We start from the raw sequence: 24,823 nt of genomic DNA, 5'->3' as shown, positions 1-24,823 counted from the left end.
TCAGAAATAGTCTTGGGGTCAGGTGAGGTTGAGCCCTCTCAATCAGTAGCATATTTATGCTATTGTGACCATTTGATAATAGATGAAGAAACTGAAGTTGAATAGGCTATTTTGGCAGTTTCCATATGAAAACTGAACTGGATTCTACATATGATATTGTTTATGGCTGGAGGCAATGGATTTTTACAATTTTAGGCTGCAGCTGTTTTAGCTGCAATGAAAATAGGGCTTATCAAACACTTAAACATAGTAAACATGTGCTAAGAGTAAAAATGTAGAAGTGCAGCCTCTGGTGAGGGAGCCACATTGGTATTGAGAACAGTATTTGGCAGGTTGAAAACTGCCTGTCACAAGGATCGAATCACTGGGGAGTTTCAGAAGATATGCAAAATAGTTTTGCAATTATGCTAACAAAGTTTTGATTGGCTTGGTCACATTTTATGTAATCTTTCAGGGTTAAGATAAAGTTTATATAATAGTTTGATGTGCATATCTAAGTAGTTGAGACATTTGGAGTATTGAAGGAAGGTGGTGTAAATATACTCCCATTGATTGAACATTTTCTTAAAATCAACTTTCCAAAATGGTCATCCACGGCATGTTAAGTGAAACAGTCTGTCGGTTCTCAACCTGCAAGGAGCAAAGACTTAAAACAAATATAGTTGATCACAGGAATAATCTCCGCATTTGGAACAATAGATGGAGACCTCCTACCCAAATATCTTGAGAAATTATTCCTCAATTTCCTACCAGACGCCTCCGCATTGGACAGACCAAGCTAACAGAGCATTACGACCGAAACCTCCCCTAAATCAACCTCCTAGAGACGTCATTGTTCGGTTCCATTGCTATAAATATAAAGAACAATTTGTTTTTGCCACTCGAGCAACAACCTCACTTCAGTTTGATGGATCTGACCTTCAAGTTTACCAGGATCTTGCTCCCTCTACACTACAGAGATGGCAAGATCTCGCCCCAATCGCTAAACTTTTGAGATCACAAAATTCGATATCGATGGGGTTTCCGTTCCACCTATTGGTCGGCCACAAAGGTCAGTCCCAAGGTTAAGACGCCAGACCAAGGAATCACTCTGCTACGGACTCTAGGAATACCGATACCTCCGTCACTGACATCAAGCACAACCGAGGCTGTGAGACCAGCAGCTCCCACGTCTTCATGGACACAAACATTTCCAATTTTGCCGTTGGAGGGCTCAGATAATCTGTTTGTGATACCTTGAAAAGGTTATCGGCAGCTATGAGTATTGTACCAGAAGAAACCTCTACAGAGACATGAGTGAAGGAACTCCTGCCCCGAATAGTTCTTGAGGTCTTGCCGGCAAACAAGTAGTCTTAGATTGCATTCACGATACAGTAATGTTGTTATTTTTTGTTTGCTTTCTGACTGATGTCCCTCAATTGTTGTCCGATGTTAACGCTGTTAGTAGTTCTGGCAGCAATGCTGTACTTCGCATCACTGATCATCCGCTGCCTCGCAGCCTGAGGGATATTCTATAACCTATAGCTTTTAATACTTTCTGGATTGCCCCTCGGGTTGCGATGCAGACTGTTTTTCAGCTTAGTTGCATGCTAGTTACTCAAGTTCATTATTAGGGTTAAGATTATGTTATCTAGTTTTGATGTTGATATCATTTTAAGGATCTTATTTACTGTTGGCTAATGGCCTCACTTGTTTAGATAAACTGATGTTCTTTAAGTGCATTTCATGGTATTGCTTTTCTACTGATCTCTCCCACTTAAATGTTTCTAAAATGCACGCATGTATGTTTCTCCCGTTTTATTTGCAATGCCTGGGTTCCCCCCCCCTCCCCCTGAGCAAGTGTACCCACGGCTACACAACCACCCTCCCATACTCCCCAAGTACACAGGATGTACTGGTTTCAACTTTTGGAAGACATGACTTGCCATTCAAGCTGTCTTCTTTCCCCTCACTTTACTTTCATCCCCCTACTAACCCTTCCCTTCCCCTCCCAATCCTTTGCACCTCAGCCTGGCATCGTGCTGCTCCTTTTATATTACCTAAAACTATCTTGGCCTAACTTCCATTGGTATCAACCATAACCCTCTCGGTTCTAACCATAAATGCTAATGGTCTTAATGCACCACAAAAGCGTACTATATTGTTCCAGTACTTGAAACGTCATTCTCCTCAGATTGTAATGTTGCAAGAAACGCACTTTCAACTTGCGCACTAAGCTTATACACCAATTTACACCTTTAGAAACTTTTTGCATAGGTAAATCCCTCCCTACTGGTTTAATCTCTACTTTTTACAGCATCATGGTGGCATTTTGTTAACCTGTCAAAGACCACTATGAGCTGAAATGGGAAGAAGACCTTGACGTGGAACTAGAGGTAGAGGAGTGGGCTAAGATCAGGTCACGAGTCGCTAAGAGCTCTACCTGTGTACGTACCAAAGGGAACTCGTATAACCTCTTATATAGATGGTATTTAGTTCCAACCCACTTGAAAGCCATATATCCGGATTCCTCTAGCCTATGCTGGAGATTATGTGGACCGGAAGGCTCATTCCAACATATTTGGTGGTCCTGCCCTGGACTTGTGGAATTCTGGCGGAAAATTCACAATCTAATCAATTATCGCCTCAATAAAACTTCCCCTTTGCCCCTCATACTCACTACTACATAGACCCATACCAGACGTTAGCAAATATACAATGGCGCTTGTGGGCCATATACTCAATGTAGCCAAATGGGCAATAGCAGCAAATTGGAAACATCTGGAATCCCCTTCACTGCCTGAAATTACCAATAGAGTATGGCAGACCTATAGCTGTGAACACATTACAAGCATTATCAATGACTGCCCGAATACATTTCGAGTGATCTGCGACCCTTGGCTCGCCTCCTGTGGAGCAGAACAACCAAAACCCGTTTACCGTGGAAACCGATGAATATAGGATCAGAAGACTTACCATATGCGGTTTTACCTGTTATACATTTAGAAGCCAGGCCAGATGCCCCTTCTCCTTCCCCCTCTCACCACACTAACATTTTTCCCTTTCCCTTTCACCCCCCCCCTGTCCCCTGCCTTTTTTTCCTCTTCTTCTTTTTTTTTTTTTCTCTTTTCTTTTTCGTTCTCTGTTCTTACTTTTATTGGTGAAGTTCATATTGTTTTTCTCATTCACACTATATCTGTTGTTTGATCAATGTAACTTAATCTTGATACTGTTTAAAAATTGAAAATCTTCCTAATAAAATGTTTAAAAAAAAAAATATATATATATTTAAGCACATGCCAAATATCAGTGGTTACTTTCATTTAGACACGGGCCATTTTGGTTGCAGAGAGCTTCATGGTGTGGTGAAGTTCGGGTTGACTGAGACGTTCGACTCCGCTAAAAGTTTAATGCCTGCTTCCAGTGAGGCAATAACATTTAGCCTTCATACTGTGCCAGCAGTTTAGCTGAAAAACCCCATCTGTTTGTAATGTCACTAGCTCTCAAAGTTGAAGTGATAGGGTGGAAAAGTCTACGTTTATAGTGGTCACCGGAAAATCGGCGGAAAAGTTCTAGTCCTCCTAAATTGTTCTTCAATGCTCTTGCTCCTTTTATGAAATTTTCCTTCATATGAAAGAAATGGATTCATAGGAGGGTATCCCTGACTGCTTTCTCGGTTTGGAAAGACAGTCTATCCTTTTTATTAGCAATTCTCTGTCTGACTCCCTCATCTGAGAAGTAAGATCTGCTTTAAAAGCAGTGAGTATCTGGTGTATGGTTCTCACAGTGCAAGGTGCATCAGAGTCCGGGTTTATGCCTAAATCTGTATGGGGCTTTGGTTCCCTTTGGCTCTGACTAGAGAAAGATGCATCTTCTGTTTTTTTCCACACCAATAGAATTGTATGGATTGTCGTCTCTGATCAGTGCACGTAGAAGGAATTGTTTTGAGGGAGGCAATGCAATAACCTTGGATCTTTTAGATAACATAATGTAAAATACAGAGAAGCTTGCTAGTATAATGAATTGAGTTCCAAGAATTTAATAGAGCCTGGAGAACATACAATGATGTTTTTAGTAATGACTTTGCTGCATGGTTAGATCCGTGCCGCTATGGGTGGATGCTCAGTAAATTGCACTTCTATAATTTGGGATAGCTACTTAGTTTGTTAGTGATTGCTAGGATGTGAAGGCTGTTGGAAAGACAAAAGCAAAGAAACAGCTATAAGTAAGAGAAACTCTGTGCTATACTGTTGGTTGAGTTATATACAGATAAGAAGTATGATAATAAATTTTTGACCACCAGATCGCAAAACTTGCTGATATGACAAACGATATGACAAACGGTTCCTCTAATTGCATGCAGATTAAAGAAAATGAAAAAGGGAAGTGGTGGAAGTCATTGTTTGTATTGCCAAAAACAAGGAGCAATCGTCTGTAGCATATTACAGAGTATGGAAAACCTTTATTGAATAGTGCTAATCTAAAGTAATCAATACACTAAAAGTCAACATACCTCAAATACTGGGCTTTCTTCAAGAAGGTGTACAGAAAGAACTTGTACTTGGTACGCATGTCTTTATTAAGTGTGTTCTTAAACACAAGATTTATATCGGATTAACTAATCAAAAGACTCGAGCTGCAAAGAGAATTTGACCTTCTGTAAAATCAATTGGGTCACCTTGTGACCTTAATCTTATTTTAGAAGTTCTAACAGTAGAACCCTTTGAGTGATTGCAGAAAGTGTCACTCAAAATGCTCACTCTCAAAGTAACATTATGATAGCCATCACATATGCCAGAAGGGTAAGAGAAATTCAAGCTTTGTGGTACAATGAACTATTCATATACATACATTCAGACAAAGGGGATTTTATTCCTCCTCTCCCTCATATTAACTTATGATCCCATATGTAAGGGCTGCCATGAAGTCCAATAAGGAAAAATGCAATTGAGTGCCTGATCATTTCTTTTATTGAAGAACATCATGGCCGACCCATGATTTTTGTAGATACTTGTCAAAGATAGCTTTGGAAGGCACTCAAAAGATGAGGGAGGAATGGAGGAACCAGACTATATACCCCTCTGGGGATGTCAACCAGTTTTCCTGTCTATACTCAACTGACTAAGGGATTAAACCCATGTGTAAGGGCTGCCATGGAGTTCTTCAAGGAAAATAAATGAGCAGGTACATAATTTGCATTTTCATTTGACAGCTATACAAAGACTTATTTAAAAAAAAAAAATTTTTTTTTAAAAAATACAACAAAAACCTATGTTTTTGGTGCCTGTAAGAAAGACGTATATCCATCTTGAGACTATGAAAAAGTATTTAGTATAATATGGATTACTATATATACAGCCCTTGACAAATATAATTGTCCAGTCGGTGGTATAGAAAACAAAAATGGCTGTATACATCAAATAGGGTAAAATAAAAAATATATATAAATGAATGTTCTCTTTAAAATCACAAGAAAAGGCAATTTGTAATGTGCAGAAATTTATCAAATAATAACTGTTAATTTATTTTGCTGTTTAGAAAATCAAAGCAAACATGTGGTTGCTATTAGTTACAGCATATTGCACCATGTTAAATAATTCAATGGTCCAATATGTGATCTTATGTGGCATAAAACTGTGTGATTTGATTATCTTGTTTTTAAGCAAGCCAGTAATAAATGTACTGGTCGTCTTAAAAGAGTTTAAATAAAATATAGACTTGTTTTTGTTTCCCAGCTGATAGTTCATGTTGGAGTTTCTGGTATGGCTACAATGGTAACGCTAGAGAAATGCGGTCACAACAAAGGTTACCAAGGCCTGGACAACTGCCAGTTCTGCCCAGGTACACAGTGCTGTGTGGAAGAAGGCCCAGAATGCTTGCACTCTGCTATTGACATGGATGCTGTGTGCAAGGGAGTAGTAGAAGCTAAACCAGATATTCAATTTACAGTGTCTACGGATGCGGGCAGGTATGTTTCATAAACAATACCTTCTTAGTATTTTATTTTCAGAACCACTTTAGCTATGGTAATTGTGGTTGTGGGCCACAAAGCCGTTGTGAGCAGTTCTTTTTCCAAATTCCAAGCAATTTATTATAAACTATAGACCTATCTTCTCTAAGGTGAAGAGATAATGTGTATGTGCAGTAGCCCAATTGGAGTTGTAAATATGTCCGTTCCATACCTCCCAAAATGGAGTCGGGACAAAATAAGCCCTGCCTTGCACATATACAAATCCAGCCCAAAAATGACCACTTCCCAGCCAGAAACATCAACTTTGGGATGCAACTCTGCTGGATTTTGTAAGTCCTGCTCCTTTGAGAGTCCTTGAATCAGGACAGTTGGTAGGTATGCAGTACAGTATTAGAAATAAGGCCTCTTTTGAAAAAAATTAAAAATGCACCATGTGAGCAGTAATATTGTGCATCAGTGCAACATATACAAGAGGATGTGTGTAGATGACTTTTTTAGAATGCAATTTTTAAAATAAGCCCATGTCTTGTATAACAATGCTTTGGTATTATATATTACAGAAAAAGTGGTAAGGCAGTATTGAGAGGGCTGGATAGTTGGCTAAACATGCAGAACACTGCAGTGGTGGTGGAAGAGGATCTGTAGTCTGTTTCAGAGAGACCTGTTCTTTGTGACTAGGTGGTCATTAAGTAGATTAATAATACCAAAAATATATTTGTCCTATTTGAGAACACCTTACTTTCAATGTCCTAAGAAAAAATAAAATCAAATGTTTCCATATTCATATGAAAGTTATTTTTAACCCCAAATGGAATCTCTGCAAGATGCTGCAAATTTTGAATTTCTACTTTTTTTTTTTTGTTTGTTTGTTTTAGATTATTTTTTTTAACAGGAATTAATATATTAACGTTTCTTATGTATACCTACTGGCTAGAGAGCTATAGGTATGTTGAGTACCCACATATCTAAGCCCACTGGTGTGTACTATGTACATTCATGCTTATAAAAGGCAGTGTAAGAGCCTATTAGCTTGTTAGTTTAACAGTCGTTTGACAATGCCTAAAAGCGGAGTGTAAACGCCTAGGTAGAAGGGGCTGAGATAAGCATGTGCTCCAAGAGCCCATGTGTCACTAACAGTGAGATGGATTATTGTACTGTATTTGTAACTGTCGATCTCTCTCTGGAAGGTACCTTTGTGACTTCACTTACTACACCTCTTTGTACAAGAGCCATGGCAAATCTGTGTTCGTCCATGTGCCTCCTCTGGGAAAGCCATATACAGCAGCACAACTGGGACAAGCTGTGCAAGCCATTATAAAAGTGATCCTGGACATGCTGCAGCAATCGGAAGACCAGATCAGCTGTAATCACAAACATTGATGAGCAAGATTTGCTGTTCTTTGTCATACCTTTTCTATGTATGTAAAAATGCATCATGCTCTCTGAACAACACACTGCCAGTTCTCTTTAGGCCACAGTATTTCTTTTCCTATTCTGATTACTTCATCATCTTTCTCTCTGTGGAATGTGGTTTATTTGGGACAGTGTGGGATACCCTCTCTCCGTGCCAAATGTGCTTAATGCTGCCTATACTTCATATAGTGTAAGCGAGAGATTGAAATTATTCTGACAATATTACATTAATTTATCATGGGGCAACATACAAATCAGTCAACTTGTTCTTGGTTTTTCCCCTTCAATAAAACAATGAAGTTTTATTATGGGGAAAATGAGCTTTTTACGTACTAGAGAAGATTCCCGTTTGTGTTAAGTTGATACATCCAACCGTGCTACAGTGATGGTGGGATTCCTTCACTTGGGTCTTAGACATTACCAGTGAATGGGCACAAAACATTTCATTCTCCAGTCAAAGTTTTGAAAGTGGGCAGCGCTTGTTTGGTTGATGCTAGTATACGCTACCAATACTGGCCCTCCTGTTCTGCCTTATAGTCTATGAAAACCTGATATCGTGGCAATGAAAACAATATAAACATGTTACTGTCACAATGCTCATATTTTCAGGGAAAGAAAACAACCTAGGAATTACTTGGGTGGAAATATTGTCAATGGTTTCTTCTCACTGTGGGAAAACAAATTAAAAAATAAATAATAAAGGCAAACTAAATTATGATGAGGTATGTGTATGTTTAGAGTAAAGGGATTGGAAGGATTTATTTTGTTTGGGTTTGATTTGTTCTGCATTTCAGGCTTCCTGAATCTTAAATGTAAAAGTATAATATGAATAATGTTTAGCCATTTGCTAATCCGCCGTGTGTCTACTTTTGCAATCTCTAGCTATTAAAGTTTATATACCTTAATCAGGAACTTGCGATGCACAGCTAGTACTTTTGTCTGTAACAGGACAATCAGGCTGCACCAAGAGGAAAATCTTGGTTGATAACCCAGAGATTATATGCAGGAAACTATAAAGCACAACTGCCATTACATATTCTAATTACAGACAAATGCAGGCTCGTTCTATGTAGTTATTCCACAGACTAGTATATACACGTTCTATGCTTTATTTTTCTTTGGAATGTGGCATTGCATTTTATCACATGAGCTGATCTTCTTATCTTATTCATTCAGATTGTAGATTTTTTATTTTTTCCAGAATGCATTGTGTGTTGTATAAGATAAGTGTAGTGTGTCAGAACACCATTTTTACTAGAATGTATGCAAATGGAGCACTTTTAGTCTTGGACACTTGGCGCAATGCAGTATCTTCTGAAATAGGAGATGCTGGATCCCACTACGCTAACCCTGCTTTCATTGTGTGGCACAGTTTTAGGTGAACAGTGCACAAAGTGACAGGAGCTCCTTCTTCGCTGTTTGTGCTATATTTGGGCAGAAGTGATTTATTTCTGAGATTTAGCACTACCTTTAAATTTGATTTTACTCATGAGACAGCACATATACATTGTTTAAGTATTAAGCACATTTAAACTAATGTTTTTTTGGCTCCAATAAAATGGAAAGAACAAGCCATAGTTATCGGCTTCCTCTATTGATTGCTAAGAAATTATGACTTGTCACTTGATGTCTTTCAAATATATAAGTTATGTATTATTGATTCCAGTCAAGAGATTATCTGATGTCTACATTTGTTTTTTAATTCTATTTGGTGTTCATGTATAATATTACCTCTTCGCTCCATATTTTGGGATTTTTTTCTCTCTCCTTGGAGCAAAAGTCCTTTTTTTGATGAACAATCCTTAACCAATTTAGTTTAAAAAAAATTCACACAATCTTTTATTAAATGTGCTTTACTGATAAACTATAATATGATAATGATATGGTAAAGTAAACATTTATTTTTTTTATACTGATATTTTTAAAGTAAATATAAACTCATGTTTAACTACCTCTAGAGCTGGAATATCATCACTCTGCTCTGCCAATGCCTTAAAGAGCATAGCAAATCCTTACGGCAGTGAAGATGCTACATAGAACTCTACACTTAATGCCTTTTCATAAAAATGAGCTGTATAAATAATGCCTTCTGTAGATTTTACCCCTTCTCCCCCCCTATCATATGTGCCATAGACTAATTTTACATGTACTTGCAGAAACCGCAATGACTGAGATTTTACCTCTCTCTCTTTCAGTCACACTTGTCTGCTACAATCAGGTTTTTAATGCTGTGCTATGTCCATTTAATTTTCAGCCACCCTGGTGAGCATGTGTACCTCTCCATATATCATAAACTATATCCTCTGCAGTGCACATGGTCTTACCTAGCTGCCCAAAAATATCTTCTTCAGGTTTCTGGTACAAACTAAATATCTTGTGATCAATGTCCATTTGGTCATTAAATGTGTTTATTCATATGATTTTTGTATACTTCAGCTTAATCTGTTTATGGATTGTGTGCTATGTAGAGTATTTTATTACTGCTTGTCAGAATGCATGTCATTGAAATCATTTATCGGAACATAGGGGTTTATTTATAAAGGATTGTTTTTTGAAAATTGCAGATTTTCAGCCATTTATTTTTATTACATTTTTTTGTGCCTCATGATTTAAAATGGCAAATTTATTAAATGAAGAACCAGAGGTGTTGGATTGGGAAACTTGCTGTTTTTAATCATGGAGTAAAAATTGCCGCAAATCAGCAATTTTGAAAATCTGATCCTTGATAAATAAACTCCATAGTTGCCAACAATACTATTTAGAACAGTACTATTTAAAATTGCACACCTAATCCACCCAAAGCAGAAGTCCCTTTTGAGATGATGCGCCCCATGCAATGCTTCTTTTAGCTGTCACATATCTGGTCTGTTGCCAGGTATGCAAAAATTACTCCAATAATAACTTTGTATGTTATGTTGGTGTTTCACGAGAGGACACAAATAATGTACCCAAATACAGATCTTCCTCTTTGAATCTCGATATTTGAAATATGAAGTATAATTTACTGTGAACAGAGAAACAGAGTACATGTGGAAATGTTTTACTCTTATGCCATTGAATGGCAAACCATCAAAGATTGTCTGTCTACTTTATTAGTCCACAAAGCTTGTCATATATGTATCTAAATGAAACCTCTTCTCTCCTATCCTATCCTATCCTATCCTATCCTATCAACAGTGAAAGAACATTAATTTAGGAATTGTGTTCCTGCCATTAGATGGAAAATGTCAATATAATTCTAATGGTAAGCAAAATGTACACAAACCTAGTGGAATGCAGATGCACTAATGCACTTCAAAAGTACCATTCCTTTGAGAACTGACAATCACTTTTATGAGATCATAGACTCTATTATGTAATATATTCATTCCATACCTCACCCATAGTTTAAATGGGTTGTATTCCGCAGGAAGCACAGTGTGTTGTCATGTTATGACAGCCATCATCTCAGTAAACATTTCAGGTCAGGAGGACTTCAGCCCAGAGGGATGATGTGATTGACTATAGCTAGCCAGTCAGGTATAGCACATGCCAATCACATGCTGCCCAGAGTGTCCCCTATCTCTCCCCCCTCCCCCCCCATTCCTTTTATAACCGTTCATTAGGCTGATCACTGTTTGATACAGATATTGGCATTTAGTGCTGCCTCTGATATCCAAACCACTTAGTGTCAGCAAACATCAGTGACAGCCAGTTTGTGTGAAAAAACAATATTCAGACACTATCCAATAGGTACCAAGGTCTCATAACCATTAGTTGGGCTTCCTGAAAACTGTTTGTGAAGTGTTTTAGTGATGTCAATAGTTCCTAATAATTTCATACTCTCTATTCTTATTTTTGAGGCGTTTAATGGAGCTTCTATATTGTAAAATTCTTTCCAAATGTAACTTGTTTTCTTTTATGCTACCAGCTGGGTACAATTTTCCTTTTTGTGCAGTCATCTTTCCAAGCTCTAACGAAGTAGCCTCTTATGTTCCGTGGAAGTCCTGTTGTAGAGGTATTGGAGCACAAGAGCATTACTTGCCAACACAACATATACAATGTTATGAATTATCTTCAATTACTAAATGTGTGTGTGTTAAATAAACTACTTATATTTTGTTCTTAGTTTTCTGTATACAAATCCATAATTACTTGGCTGTTTACATAAATTTAGTGAATCAAGTTTTCAATTATTTTTTTTTTGTCAAAATTGCATGGTTTCCAAAAATGCCAAGCCTCAGTGGAGCACATATGATTTGTATTGGCACTAACTTATTGAAATGACTGATCCTTGCGCTTCAGCAAACTTATATCCGTTTTAAGATTTGTAATCCCTATGGCACAACCTGGTAAGTTTCATTTGGGAGATATTTACATTGATATACATTGGCTTTCTGACTGATTTTAAACCTGTGTTCATTTAACTGGTGTAAAACTTGTCTTCTACATCAATTAAAGAAGCAGAGAATTTTTTCAATCAGCCAATGGTAAATATAGGAGCAGACAAATGAGTCTAGGTTTGACAAATATATTGCTATACCCAAGCAGTAAATGAGCATGACCACCTTTTGAGAGGTCCACAGAAAAGGGTTTTTGTATCTCAATAAATGGCCTTGAATTTAGAACTTCTGAGGGCCTTGCACAACTTTGTGTTATGAATTCATATTTCTTTCTAAAATGTGATGTGGATGTTATTGTAATTAAGTCTGTCTTTATTGACTTGCTTTGCTGCGGAGTTGACTTTTATAGTTCTGTGAGTGGAAATGTTTTGAAATCTCAGGTATTCGTCATATAAAGTACATTAGTGATCATTAAACAACAAACACAATATTTGCTTGCAGTGCCTTGTATTGCCAAATGTTTACCATAACTAAAGGGCTGTAATTCATGTATTTATCATTTGTGAGTCAACTGTTAATTCTACAGTTTGATTAAAATGTTTAAAAAAGGAGACGTGTTTTTTGTGTTAAATATTTATTTTGATAAATTTACACTGCAAGTGTAAAATGTTTACTCTCTTATTCATGAACTAAGTGTATATTCTTCTGCAAGAGTTCATGGAGCAACTGCTTGGCATCTTCATGTAGCTAGACATGCGCAGATATATGTCAGTTTGGACAATTTCACTACTCAACTAATTTTAAAATATTCTCTGCGTCTAATTTAGGGATGCTGAATTCAATGGAACATTGATTATCACTATAACGTCACATTAATTAGATACACACAAATAACAAATGGCTATCTGAAAAAAAGTAAGATAAGTGAAAATTTTAATCTCTATAGAATTGAAATATGTTCAATCAAATTCATTTACAAAATACTAATAAAACAATCAAAATAAAAGATATATCTGGCGCTAATCACCACAGCGTGACAATTTTGAATTAAAATAATATAATATCAGTCCCACATATAAAATCCATAAAAATCACTTTACTCTCGTAAGAGTGGCAGCCTCAGTAGCCTGAAACCAGATGGTTGGTCCGGACGGATGCAATGCTGTAATACAAAGACAGGCAGGGCGCCTCTAAGTGGAATATCAAATATACAAGGTGGAAATGCGTAATAATATGCGTACCGTAAGGTAAGCAGCAATGGGTTTCCAGGAAAAAATGGAGCAGTCTCTGCTGTTCTTATAGTCCTCCAAATCTCCACCAATCAGTCATACAATATAAAAAGAGCAAACATAGTGTAACACTGAAATGTAATTGGTAAGGGCCGTTCACCAAATACCCCACAATCCTATGGAGTGTCTGAGATTATTGTCTCAGATTATCATATACAGGACACCCAAATGAGTGCAACAAATATGTAATAAAATCTGCGTACCAAAAATCATGTAGATCTCACGTCTAGGAACTTGAGACATATGCAACATCAATGACTTCACAGTCCCAGCCTCATACACGTGGCGAAAATGCATAAGGTTGAAAAAAGAAGATGATTCAATGTGTGTGCAAAAATATTTTAATAAAAAGTATAAACGCACTCACATGAGGTAATGGAACTAACGCTGGATACCGCTCAACGTGTTTCGTCTTGTAACACCCAAGACTGCAACCCCTCTGAATCTGCCTCTTCCACAGAAGAAACACTTAAAAACTGCAGAAACTAAACTTCAGAAACTCCTACCAATCCAAATTAGCCGCAATGTAATTGTTAATAAAAAATAAAATGGAAAGTCATTTTGCTTTAGGGCAATAGGATGTTGTCATTTTTCCATCTTTACAGTGTCTCAACCAGCATTGCGGGGTCCCAGCATCCTTCATAGCAATGCTACATTGTCAGAATGTCTTAGTGAAAAGCGTTTTCCCTGTTCATCACTTACACTACCCAGGTTGACAGGGCAAAGAGATGGGAATGTAGTCATGGTCAAAAGTTTTGAGAATGACACCGTTTTTATGATGGCAATTTGCATATACTCCAGAATGTCATAAAGAGTGATCAGATGAATTGCAATTAATTTCAAAGTCCCTCGTTGCCATGACAATGAACTTTATCCAAAAAAACATTCCCACTACACTTTAGCCCTGCCACAAAAGGACCAGCTGATATCAGGTCAGTGATTCTCTCGTTAGCTGCAAGGAAACACATGCAGTCATCATTGCTTTGCACAAAACTGGCTTCACAGTCAAGGATATTGCACCTAAATCAACCATTTATCGGGTCATCAATAACTTCAAGGAGAGAGGTTCAATAGTTGAGAAGAAGGCTTCAGGGCGTCCAAGAACGTCCAGCAAGTGCCAGGATTGTCTCCTAAAGTTGATTCAACTGTGGGATCAGGGCACCACCAGTGCAGAGCTTGCTCAGGAATGTCAACAGGCAGGTGTGAGTGCAACCGCACACACAGTGAGGCGAAGACTTTTGGAGGATGACCTGGTGTCAAGAAGTCCAGCAAAGAAGCCACTTCTCGCTCCAAGAAAAACATCAGGGACAGACTGATATTCTGCAAAAGGTACAGGGATTTGGACTGCTGAGGACTGGGGTAATGTCATTATCTCTGATGAATCCCTTTTCAAATTGTTTGAGGCATATAGAAAAAATGAGGCATATAGAAAAAATGGAGAAGCAATGGTGTGTGGTACCATCAGTCCTGTGTCATGCCAACAGTAATGCATCCTGAGACCATTCATGTGTGGGGTTGCTTCTCAGCCAAAGGAGTGGGCTCACTCACAATTTTGCCTAAGAACACAGCCATGCGTAAAGAATGGTACCAAAACATCCAAAAAAACAGTTTGGTGATGAATAATGCCTTTTCCAGCATGATGGAGCACCTTGTCATAAGGCAAAAGTGATAACTAAGTGCCTCGGGGATAAAAACATCAAAATTTTGAGTCCATGGCCAGGAAACTCCCCAGACCTTAATCCTATTGAGAACTTGCGACAAACTCCATACATTGATTAGGCAAAGATGGGCGTCCATCTGTATGTGGCCCAGAAGTTGATTGACAGCACGCCGGGGTGAATTGCAGAGATCTTCAAAAAGAAGGGTCAACACTGCAAATATTGACTCTTTGCATAAACTTAATATAATTGTTAATAAAAAGCCTTTGACACTTAGGAAATGGTTGTAATTTTACTTCCGTATACCATAGCAACATCTGACAAAAAGGTCTAAAAATACTGAAGCAGCAACCTTTGTGACAATCAATACTTGTGTCAATCTCAAAACTTGCCCATGAGTGTAAAGAGTGAATTTTAAGTGACATTCTACAACCCATATTTTTGTAGTTGTCCAATAGTTCATTCACAATGGACACGTAGTTTGCCTCTTTTGTTCCCTAAGAATCCATGCACAACAGCCTTGAAGGAGGACCAAGCAGCAGACTCAATTTCCATCAATTCAGCATTAAAGATTTTGTTCGTAAGCAGTTTCCTTATTTGGGGGAGCCTACAATTTGCCATCTTTTAGCTTTGTTTTATTTTGGAAACTGCTCCTTCAGATAACTGAAAGCCTGGCCTTGTGTATCCAGATTTTTCGCAAAATTCTTCATGGTGGCCCAATTTAATGTGCAGCAGAGGTAAAATGATTTTATGCTGCTCAACCAATGTAGTGTACTTTCTCTCCAACAACATCGGTTTCTCTCTCTGGCTACTTATTTGTGATATAGTGATTTTTAGTGTCTCTGCTGTTACATAAACACAGAAAACAGCAGTACTTTGTGATTTTTTGGAAAACTAACAGCAGTGCAACGATCTTTAAGTCGCAACAAAGATTCCATCAATGATCCTCATGCTTGATTCCTTCCAACAATGCAGCCATACATCATAAGTTTCTTTTATGTCCACTGCAGAGCCCAGAGACACTGAAGGGAGTTTGTTCCCATTATGGAGTAACACTTCTTTCGGACTACTCTTTGAAGAATAAATAGACAGTTACCACTCACTAGTATTGTGCCGAAGACCAAACTCAGTCAGTAAACTGTCAACATCAGTACACACACATTAAGTGAGTTTTGCTAAGCACTTACTGTGATTTAAGTACTATTCGAATTTCAATTTTTCAAAATATCTCAAACCTTACATAATATTAAATTTCTGAAGGTATGTTTGGATTCTGCACACATAATAGCATGGAAATTGATATATCATGTCAGATGCAAAATGGCTGTTGTTCAAAGAAGGTGGATATCATGACATGTATGGACAATCGCATGACCATCCTATCTAATCAAAAACCTATTCAAATAAAATGGTCAGAATGGAAAATCTACACAAAAAAGCCTGGCGCACAAGGAAAATCTGTCGGATTACACACATTGAGTCATGTGACCTGATTGGAATGAGGACGTTTCTGAGTGTGGCCACATTGGGCCTGTTTTAGTGTAGGATGCAAATTTGCAGTCCAAACATTGGCATAAACCAATCTTCAAAATTACAGCCTTACATGCAGATTTTGAGTACATAGACTGGGTTGGTCACACTGTAACAAATTGGGATCTACTGTAATTTTTAATTGGGGAAAAAAAAAGACCTAGACTGGTTAGTATGGTGTCCTCTACAGTACAACTGTGCTGAATAGCACTGGGGCTCTTCTTGGCAATCCTTGGGCTGTGTGTGCTAGGGTACATGTATAAATTAAATTTTAAGTACTTTCTAGAACTGCTAGTCCCAGCAAGCCTTGATAGCCATTGATTGATTGGACATGTTAGCGCTTATGCTTCCAGAGTATGCTTTAGCTAATGGAACTACAAGCAAGCAGGGCCAGCTAGGACATGTAGTTCTACAATTTTAACTTTTAGTAAAAAATCCACAATAAAATAAAAATAAACATTCCTCGAAATTCCTCTTTATTATTCTCTTCGTTTATGAGATAGTCAAATTGGAAAAAAATAATAATAATAATATAGCAGTACAACGCTACTTGCTCCTAGTGAAGCCTTGAATTAAAGAACTTAATTGAACTTGAGGGTTTCATAGGCTATCAGAGTATTTTGTATGCACTTCAGCCAATCAGACTCAAGCCACTCGTACTGGCTTAAACATGTGGAAATTGAATTGACCCCGTCAATCACTAAGCTAGGAGTAAGCTGCGTCGTTCTCTTCCTGGTTTTTCATTTTTATGCCAATCGGACTATTTCAGGGAAAAACAAATAAGATTCCTTATGGATTTAGGAGAATAATGAAATTGTAAACATGGGCTTTTGGGGATTATTTCATTTTAATTTTACATAATTTTACAATCTGTGGGAGGTTTGTTGTACATGTTAAAATGGGCCATGGCTATAGTTCCACAAGTTCCAGCTCAGTTTTGCAGCCACTGCAGTACGTAATCCTTTTACTCCATCATCCATTCTGGGGGACACTGCTACAATGGTGTTGTCTGAGGGCGCTTGGAGTTGGCACTTAAATAGTTAATAACTAAACTTGCTGCTGACTCCTCCCCTCAGCAAGCCCACAAACTTCAGTTATGTTTAAGTGCCCAAGGAGTTGGGCTGTGTTTGATACTGCTTAGCAGTACTTGCTGTGGAATGTTTTTTTTTATTTTCTATAGTTTTTGATTGATAGTGTAGGTGGGGATAAATGTTAAAAAAAAATTCCTCAGGGAAATCTTTAATGGAACAGGGTTCCATTTTTTATTAAAAAAAAAAAAAAAAGAAAGCAAAGTTTCATTTACATTGATAGTGACAGTGCTAAGTGGCTGTCACTATTCAGTCCAGACGGGTCCGGCGCTGCCACAGGGGCAAAGAGAGTGCCGCACTCCATTCGGGGACTTACAGTACGGAGATACCAAGTTCCCCGCTGAGGCGGAGGGAGACCTTTGGATATCTCGGAGCCTGGCTTTTCCCCCGGGATCCTCAGGCTTCTCCCACTTTATTCACGCTAAGTACCCCATAGGGGACATATATGTATAATTGTTTATGGATATATAAGTATTTTAACTGCTTTTATACTGCTAAAAAGATTTTGTGAAAATAATTACAAATATCTACTAGTTAAGCGGTTAATTCCCTCAGTGGCTACTTATTCCCCTTCCTCCCTCAGCTATTGTTAGAGTAGGGGCTGGATAATATGACGAAAAATTGGTAAATTGACATTATTTCCTACGTTAGGGGAAAGAATGACAGTTTACTGGGCATCTCTATTTTCAGTTTTTCTCCTATTTAAAAAAAGTGCTAAATTAAGAGATATTGTTTTAATTAAGAAAATAATATCCCTTTGGAAAGATTGTGTCACAATGTCGGATAAAGGAAAAAGTGCCCGTGTTAAATATTTTACCTGCTCTAAATGTTTGGCTACATTTCCAGGGGGACAGTTGGACCAGAAGGCTCATTGTGCGCAGTGCGAAGCGGGAGTCCAGGCCGTGCAGTCCATGGCTGGTCCGTCCGCCATAGTGGAGGAGCCTGTGTGAGTGTCCTCTCTGGCACAGTCTGTTTCTTTACCCGCCCAAATTATTAATAAACAAGCAGAGTCTAGCTCCGTTTCAGGAAGTGTAAACGCTGGTTCTGTTGGGCTACTTCTGCACATGTGGTTAATGCTGTGGATGATACAGGACGCGATTTATCTCAATCCCAGCCCTCTACATCTGAGTTCTCAACCTGAACCTGCTTGGTCTTCCGCTCTGAGGAAGCGTTTAGACCGTTTGACCAGTTTCTTAGATTCTTCCTCACGTTCAGACCCTAGGGCAAAGCATGCTCGTCTTTCTCATCCTCTGTTGCTGTCTGAATCAGTGGGCTCATCTGGAAGGCGAAATAGGGGAAGACTCAGATTCTGTTCAACTAGGTGACTTGGAAGATAATTCCAGGAACCAGGGGATTCAGGATTTAGTCTTAGCGGTTCGGCGACCCTTGACTGAATGGAGGAGGAACAACCCCTTCCTGCTCAGGGATTGTTTAAATGAAACAGACCTAAGACTGCTTGTTTCCTCTCTTCAGCTGAGCTAACGGACATTGCTGAATCAGCGTGGAAACAACCAGATAAGAAATTTACCGTGCCTCGATTGTATTCTATGCTTTATCCTCTACAGGAACAGGAAGTATCTCATTGGGAACAGCTACCCAAGGTTGATACTCCGGTTGCTAGACTAGCCCGTCATACTACTCTGCAGGTTCCAGGCGCAGTGGTCCTTCAGGATCCTACAGATCGTAGGTTATAGGTTTTTTTTTTAAGAAACATTTTCCTGGCGGCCGGCACGTCCTTTAGGCCTTTGTTTGCATCCGCGTGGATAGCCAAAGCTATGGAGTCTTGGGCTGATGAATTAGCTTCTGGATTACAAGATTCAGAATTGCTCCCCTTGGCTCTTCACCTTAAGGAGGCTTTTGGTTATCTCTACGAGGCAGCTCAAAATTCTGCTTCCATTTCTTCCTCGGTGTCTGCTTTGGCAGTTGCAGCCAGGAGAACGCTGTGGCTTCGTTCGTGAAATGCTGACCTGGAGTCTAAAAGATCTTTAGAGGCTCTTCCATTTTCAGGGTCCGTTCTCTTCGTGGATTGGATAATATGATCACTCAAACTACAGGAGGAAAAAGTTATTTTCTGCCAGTTAATGCATCTAAGCCCAGGACTTCACGTTTTGGTTCCTTTCATCAGTCCTTTCATGGGAACTCTGTCGCAAGGGGGCAGTCCTCCAGTGGGAGAAGGTCTCTCACTAACAGGGGATTTTCTCAGAAAGGAAGGGGCTCCTTTTCTAAGAGGCATCCATCTTCCAAATCCTCAGATAAATCTTCAGCATGAAGGGATTCCCCCCCCTCCTAGCGGCTGCAGGGGTGGGGGGGTCGCCTTCGTTTGTTCAGGGACCAATGGGTGGCCTCCACCAAGGATGTTTGGATATTGGGGATAATATCCAGAGGTTATTTTTTGGACATTATGGATCCTTCTCCTCAAAATTTATTCTAAACCGAATTACCTCACGATTGCATCAAAAGAAGGTTGATGCTTCAATCAGTCGCCTCTCTTCTTTCCGCCGGGGTCATTTGCAGAGTTCCGGAAAAACAGAAGGGAAAAGGGTTTTACTCAAACCTGCTTTTGGTGCCCAAACAAGACTGGTCGTTTCGACCGATCTTGAACCTCAAGAACCTCAATATTCATCTTCGAGTAACAAAATTCCGTATGGAGTCAATTCGCTCGGTGATCAATAGATTGGGACCCTTGGAGTTTCAAGCGTCTATAGACATTCGGGATGCATATCTACATGTTCCAATTTGGGAAGGACATAAATCCCTCCTTCGTTTCTCCATAGGGAATTCGCATTTTCAATTTCTGGCTCTTACCTTCGGTCTTTCAACTGCTCCCAGAGTGTTCATGAAAGTTATGGCGGTGATGGAAGCAGATTTGCGTGCCCAGGGAGTGAATATTGTTCCATACCTGGACAATTTACTCATCAAAGCTCCCTCACGGGTCATCTTATCTTGACACCTGACCCTCGCCCTGAGTTTCCTGGAGCAGCACGGCTGGATAGTCAATTATCCAAAGTCGTTTCTACAGCCGGCACAAAGAATGGTGTTTTTAGGACTTCTAATAGACACGACCCTACAGAAGGTCTTTCTCCCAGAGAAGAATTGCTCCATTCAGAACTCTGTCCGCCTGCTTCGGAATAATCCTCGCCCCTCAATGAAGTTGGGAATGTGGGTTTTAGGACTGATGGTATCAACATTCGAGACTCTTCCCTACGGTCAATTCCATTCACGGGCCTTCCAGTGGGATCTTCTGAATCAATGATCAGGGTCTCCAAAGCATTTGGAGTCTCAGGTGATTCACCTCTCCAGAAAGTCTCGCAATTCTCTGGGTTGGTGGCTCATTCCGGTCCATCAGCGAGTATGCAAGTCCTTAGCTCTAGTGGAATGGATCGTAGTGACTACGGATGCCAGTTTGCAAGGCTGGGGAGCAGTGGTCCTCCATCTTCGGCTGCAGGAACTCTGGTTCAACAGGGAGACTCTTTTGCCGATCAATATTCTAGAATTGCGAGCGATGTTGCTAGGCCTTCAAGGAGCACAATTCTTCCTAAAAGGAAAGCCGGTTCGTCTGCAGTCGGACAATGCCATGGCAGTGGCATAAGTGAATCTTCAGGGAGGAACAAGAAGCGCAAGGGCAATGCAGATAGCGGAACAGATTCTGTCTTGGGCAGAGACCTGGGTTCCAGCGATATCCGCGGTCTTCATTCCAGGAGTAGAAAACTGGGAGGCAGATTATCTAAGCAGGCATGCAATTCTTCCGGGGGAATGGTCTCTACATCCGCAGGTTTTTCAACAACTGGTTCAAAGATGGGGCCTTCCAGACCTGGATTTAATGGCATCCAGATACAACCATCAGGTACCGAGGTTTTGCGCAAGAACCAGGGTCCATCTAGCGGCAGCGGTGGATGTGATGTCAATGAAGTGGGATTTCGGACTGGGATACCTATTTCCCCCAATTCCAATGATTCCTCGGGTGCTACGAAGAGTAAGAGTAGGACGTCATCCGGTAATTCTAGTGCCCCCAAACTGGCCAAGGCGAGTTTGGTTTGCAGGCATATTACGTATGGCGGTAGGAGGAGGTTGGCCTCTTCCTCTCAGACACGATCTTCTCAGTCAAGGTCCTTTTCATTATCAGGACTTAACTCGATTGGCTTTAATGGCATGGCTACTGAGGCCAGTCTCTGGAGAGGAAGAGGTTTCTCCTTGAGAGTGGTGGATACCTTAATGGAAGCTCGTAAGCCGGTATCTGCTAAGATATATCATAGGGTGTTGAAGATTTACATACAATGGTGTGAAAAGAGGTGTTGTGACCCAGCATTTTTCAGCCTGCCATGGTTTCTTGTCTTTCTCCAGGATGGTCTGGAAGCAGGTCTTGGGTGAAATTCTTTAAAGGTGCAGGTCTCGGCCCTCTCTAGTTTCTTACAACAACGTTTGGCCTCTTTACCGGATGTTCCTACCTTTCTACAGGGAGTGCTGCATATCCAGTCTCCCCATGTCCCTCCGTTGACTCCGTGGGACTTAAATCTGGTCCTTGATGTTCTTCAGCGTCCTCCCTTTTGAACCTCTACAATCGGCTGATATCCTATTTATAACATGAAAGGTGGTCTTCCTTTTAGCCATCGCTTCGGCTAGAAGGGGATCGGAATTAGGAGCCTTGTCCTGAAGGGATCCTTATTTGGTTTTCGATGAGGACAGTGCTGTCCTCAGGACCGTTCCTTCCTTTTTGCCTAAAGTGGTTTCTAGTTTCTATATTAATCAAGACATTGTAGTTCCAGCCTTTCGTGAAAAAATGTCTTCCTCAGGTCGTCGTTCTTCTACTCCTGTATCTTCTGATCTGGATGTAGTTAAAGCTTTAAAGATATATGTGGAAAGCACTTCCACCTGTTGAAGAACTGATTCCCTTTTTGTACTTTACAATTCTTTGAAACGAGGATGGCCAGCTACCAAACAAACAATTGCTTGCTGGATTAAATCTGTGATCAGACATGCCTATATCAGTATGAATTGTTCTGTGCCTAGGGTTCTCACAGCGCATTCAACACGTGCGGTGGGGGCATCCTAGGCTACTCGTCATGGAGCTTTTGCAGATCAACTGTATAGGGCAGCTACCTGGTCCTCTGTTCATATTTATGTTTCATACTCGTTTTTACAAGTTTAACAATTTTGCGTCTTCGGATGCCAATTTTGGCAGGAATGTTTTGCAAGCCAGTAGACCGGGTCATTCCCACCCTTAAGGGGCTACTTTAGAAGGTTACCATTGTAGCAGTGTCCCCCAGAATGGATGATGGAGAAAAGAGGATTTTTGTACTTACGTTAAATCTCTTTCTCCGAGTCCATCTGGGGGACACTGCGTTCCCTCCCTTTAGCTGTTGGTTTGTTTAGTTACATTGTTGTGCCCATTCTTGGGACTTTAGTGTTACTGAAGTTTGTGGGCTTGCTGAGGGGAAGAGTCAGCAGCAAATTATTATTAACTATTTAAGTCCCAACTCCAAGCGCCCTCAGACAACCCCATTGTAGCAGTATCCCCCAGATGGACTTGGAGAAAGAGATTTAACGTAAGTACAAAAATCCTCTTTTAGACTATACACTATTACCATGGCACCACTCAAAAGGTGCCAGATAGAGCCACAGTCCTATTCAACATGGACTGGTTTCCCAAATAGCAGTTGTTTTTTTTGTGGGTCCAGTTTCTCTAGGGAATGGGGTCCTGGAATAGGGCCACTTTCACATTATGACAGGTGGGCCCCACGTTACCACTCTGTACAGATGCACACCCTTCTTGATCACGTCTCAAAGTGTAGAGGGGACAGCAACTGCAACTTATATTAAAATCCCTCCACAAAGTAGCTTAATAAGACACTCAGATGGATATACATCCAACCATAAACCAGGTCCATTATTTTCAAATCTGACACATATTGTAACTGGTGGCTTACTGATTGACAACAGACAGCTTTAATCATCTTTACACATTGATCTTGGCAAAATTAATACCAGCGAGTAGCACTTGAATAATTGCCAAATAAACAAACCTCCGTCAATATGCAAAAAAACAAGCTTTACATTTTCTTTAATACACTGGTAATATTCTTAAATATTAATATAAAAGTTCATATACTCTGACTACTTGAATTTTAATTTTATTTGCAATTTAGCTTAGTACCAGCTAATGTTCTGTTATCTGCCATTTCAGACTGAGTCTTTCAGTAGGGTTACACAGGATGTTTGTAGGAAAAACAAACCTTTCCCCACAATTAAAACCTTCTCTTATATATCAGTTCAGAAAAGCTCTTGAATCTTTTATGTAGCTATATTTATGTGAGTTACTCAAATTTTCCTATGGAAAGTTGTATTTTACCATTCGGGCTTATCTGCATCGTCTAAACCAAGCTTCCTTAAAAGAATAACGCCAACCAAAACATATCCTTATGGGTGGAATTAAGGAAGATCTCTAAAAATAAGAGGCTTTTTTTGTACTACCTGTACATTCCATGTATCTGAATCCCTTTGGAGACACTGCTCATTTTGGGTTTAGAGGGTGCTGTGCTGGAAGTAAGGCAAAAAAAAATAACTTGCCTGGCCTGCTCCCTGTCCTCTATGCCCCTTAAGTGGAGGTTATTCAGTTTTTAACTACCAAAGCCCTAAGGATATGACTAAAGTAACACACAAATAAGAACCACACATCTCAAACCAACAGAACATAAATGTGGGAGCGCAGTGTCCCCTAAATGGATTAGGAGAAATGAATTTTATGAGTAGAAAAAATTATCTTTTCTCATTCATATCATTTGGGGGACACTGTTCACCTTGGGGATGTTCCAAAGCTGCTCCTAGAAGTAGGTACACCCAGCCAAGGCTTTGCGCAAAACCTTTCTGCCTAAACTATTGTCCTTTGAAACAAATATGTGGACCCTGTTAAATCTAAGGAAAGTGTGTATGGAGGACCATGTTGCTGCCCGTCACAATTATTCAAATAAGGCTCCATGCCGCGCTGCCCAGGCGGCACTCACCAACCTGGTAGATTGTGCTGTAATATCTTCAGAAACCGGAGTTTCCTCAAAGTTATAAGCCTGACAGATGATAGATTTGATCCACCTTGCAACAGTTTGCTTTGTTGCTGGCCATCCTCTTTTGTGTGAATTATAGCGGACAAGTATATTGTTTTTTTGCAAGGAAGTAGATCACTCTACATATATCCTTAACACCCTAACCACATCCAACAGGAGAATTGATTATTCCCCTTTGGATGCTAGGTCCTGACTTATTGTCGGTATAACAATATTCTGGTTGATATCAAATTTTTAAACCAGCTTCGGCTAGAACGAAGCCCTGGTCTGCAGAACAGCTTTGTCCTTGTGAAATATAATAAATAGAAGCCTCCATGACAAGGCAGTCAACTATGACACTCTTCTTGTAGAAGAAATGGCAAGCAAATAAAGATACCTTCCAGATGAGAAATTTTAAATCAACATCTTCCAGATTTGCAAAGGGTGACTTGTGTAGTACTGAGAGGACCAAATTCAGACCTACAGGGCTTAAGGTGGAACAAAGGGTGGTTATACATGAATCATCCCCTGAGGAAAGG

At 39.7% G+C, this 24,823-nt stretch overlaps 1 protein-coding gene across 1 annotated transcript in view; it reads left to right on the top strand.

Annotated features, from left to right (window-relative positions):
* PGPEP1 (pyroglutamyl-peptidase I) overlaps positions 1-8,322 on the top strand; it is a 41,831-nt gene extending 33,509 nt beyond the window's left edge. Inside the window, exons 4-5 of the mRNA XM_075205349.1 lie at positions 5,715-5,947; positions 7,138-8,322. Coding sequence (XP_075061450.1) covers positions 5,715-5,947; positions 7,138-7,330 — 426 coding nt within the window. The 3' untranslated portion in view covers positions 7,331-8,322. The remainder of the gene's footprint in view (positions 1-5,714; positions 5,948-7,137) is intronic.
* Positions 8,323-24,823: the final 16,501 nt, after the last annotated feature.

This window comes from Mixophyes fleayi, chromosome 1, assembly GCF_038048845.1.
Source record: "Mixophyes fleayi isolate aMixFle1 chromosome 1, aMixFle1.hap1, whole genome shotgun sequence".
Lineage (NCBI taxonomy): Eukaryota > Metazoa > Chordata > Amphibia > Anura > Limnodynastidae > Mixophyes > Mixophyes fleayi.
The sequence above is the reverse complement of the archived record's forward strand: the minus strand, read 5'-3'. Positions and strand labels throughout refer to the sequence as shown.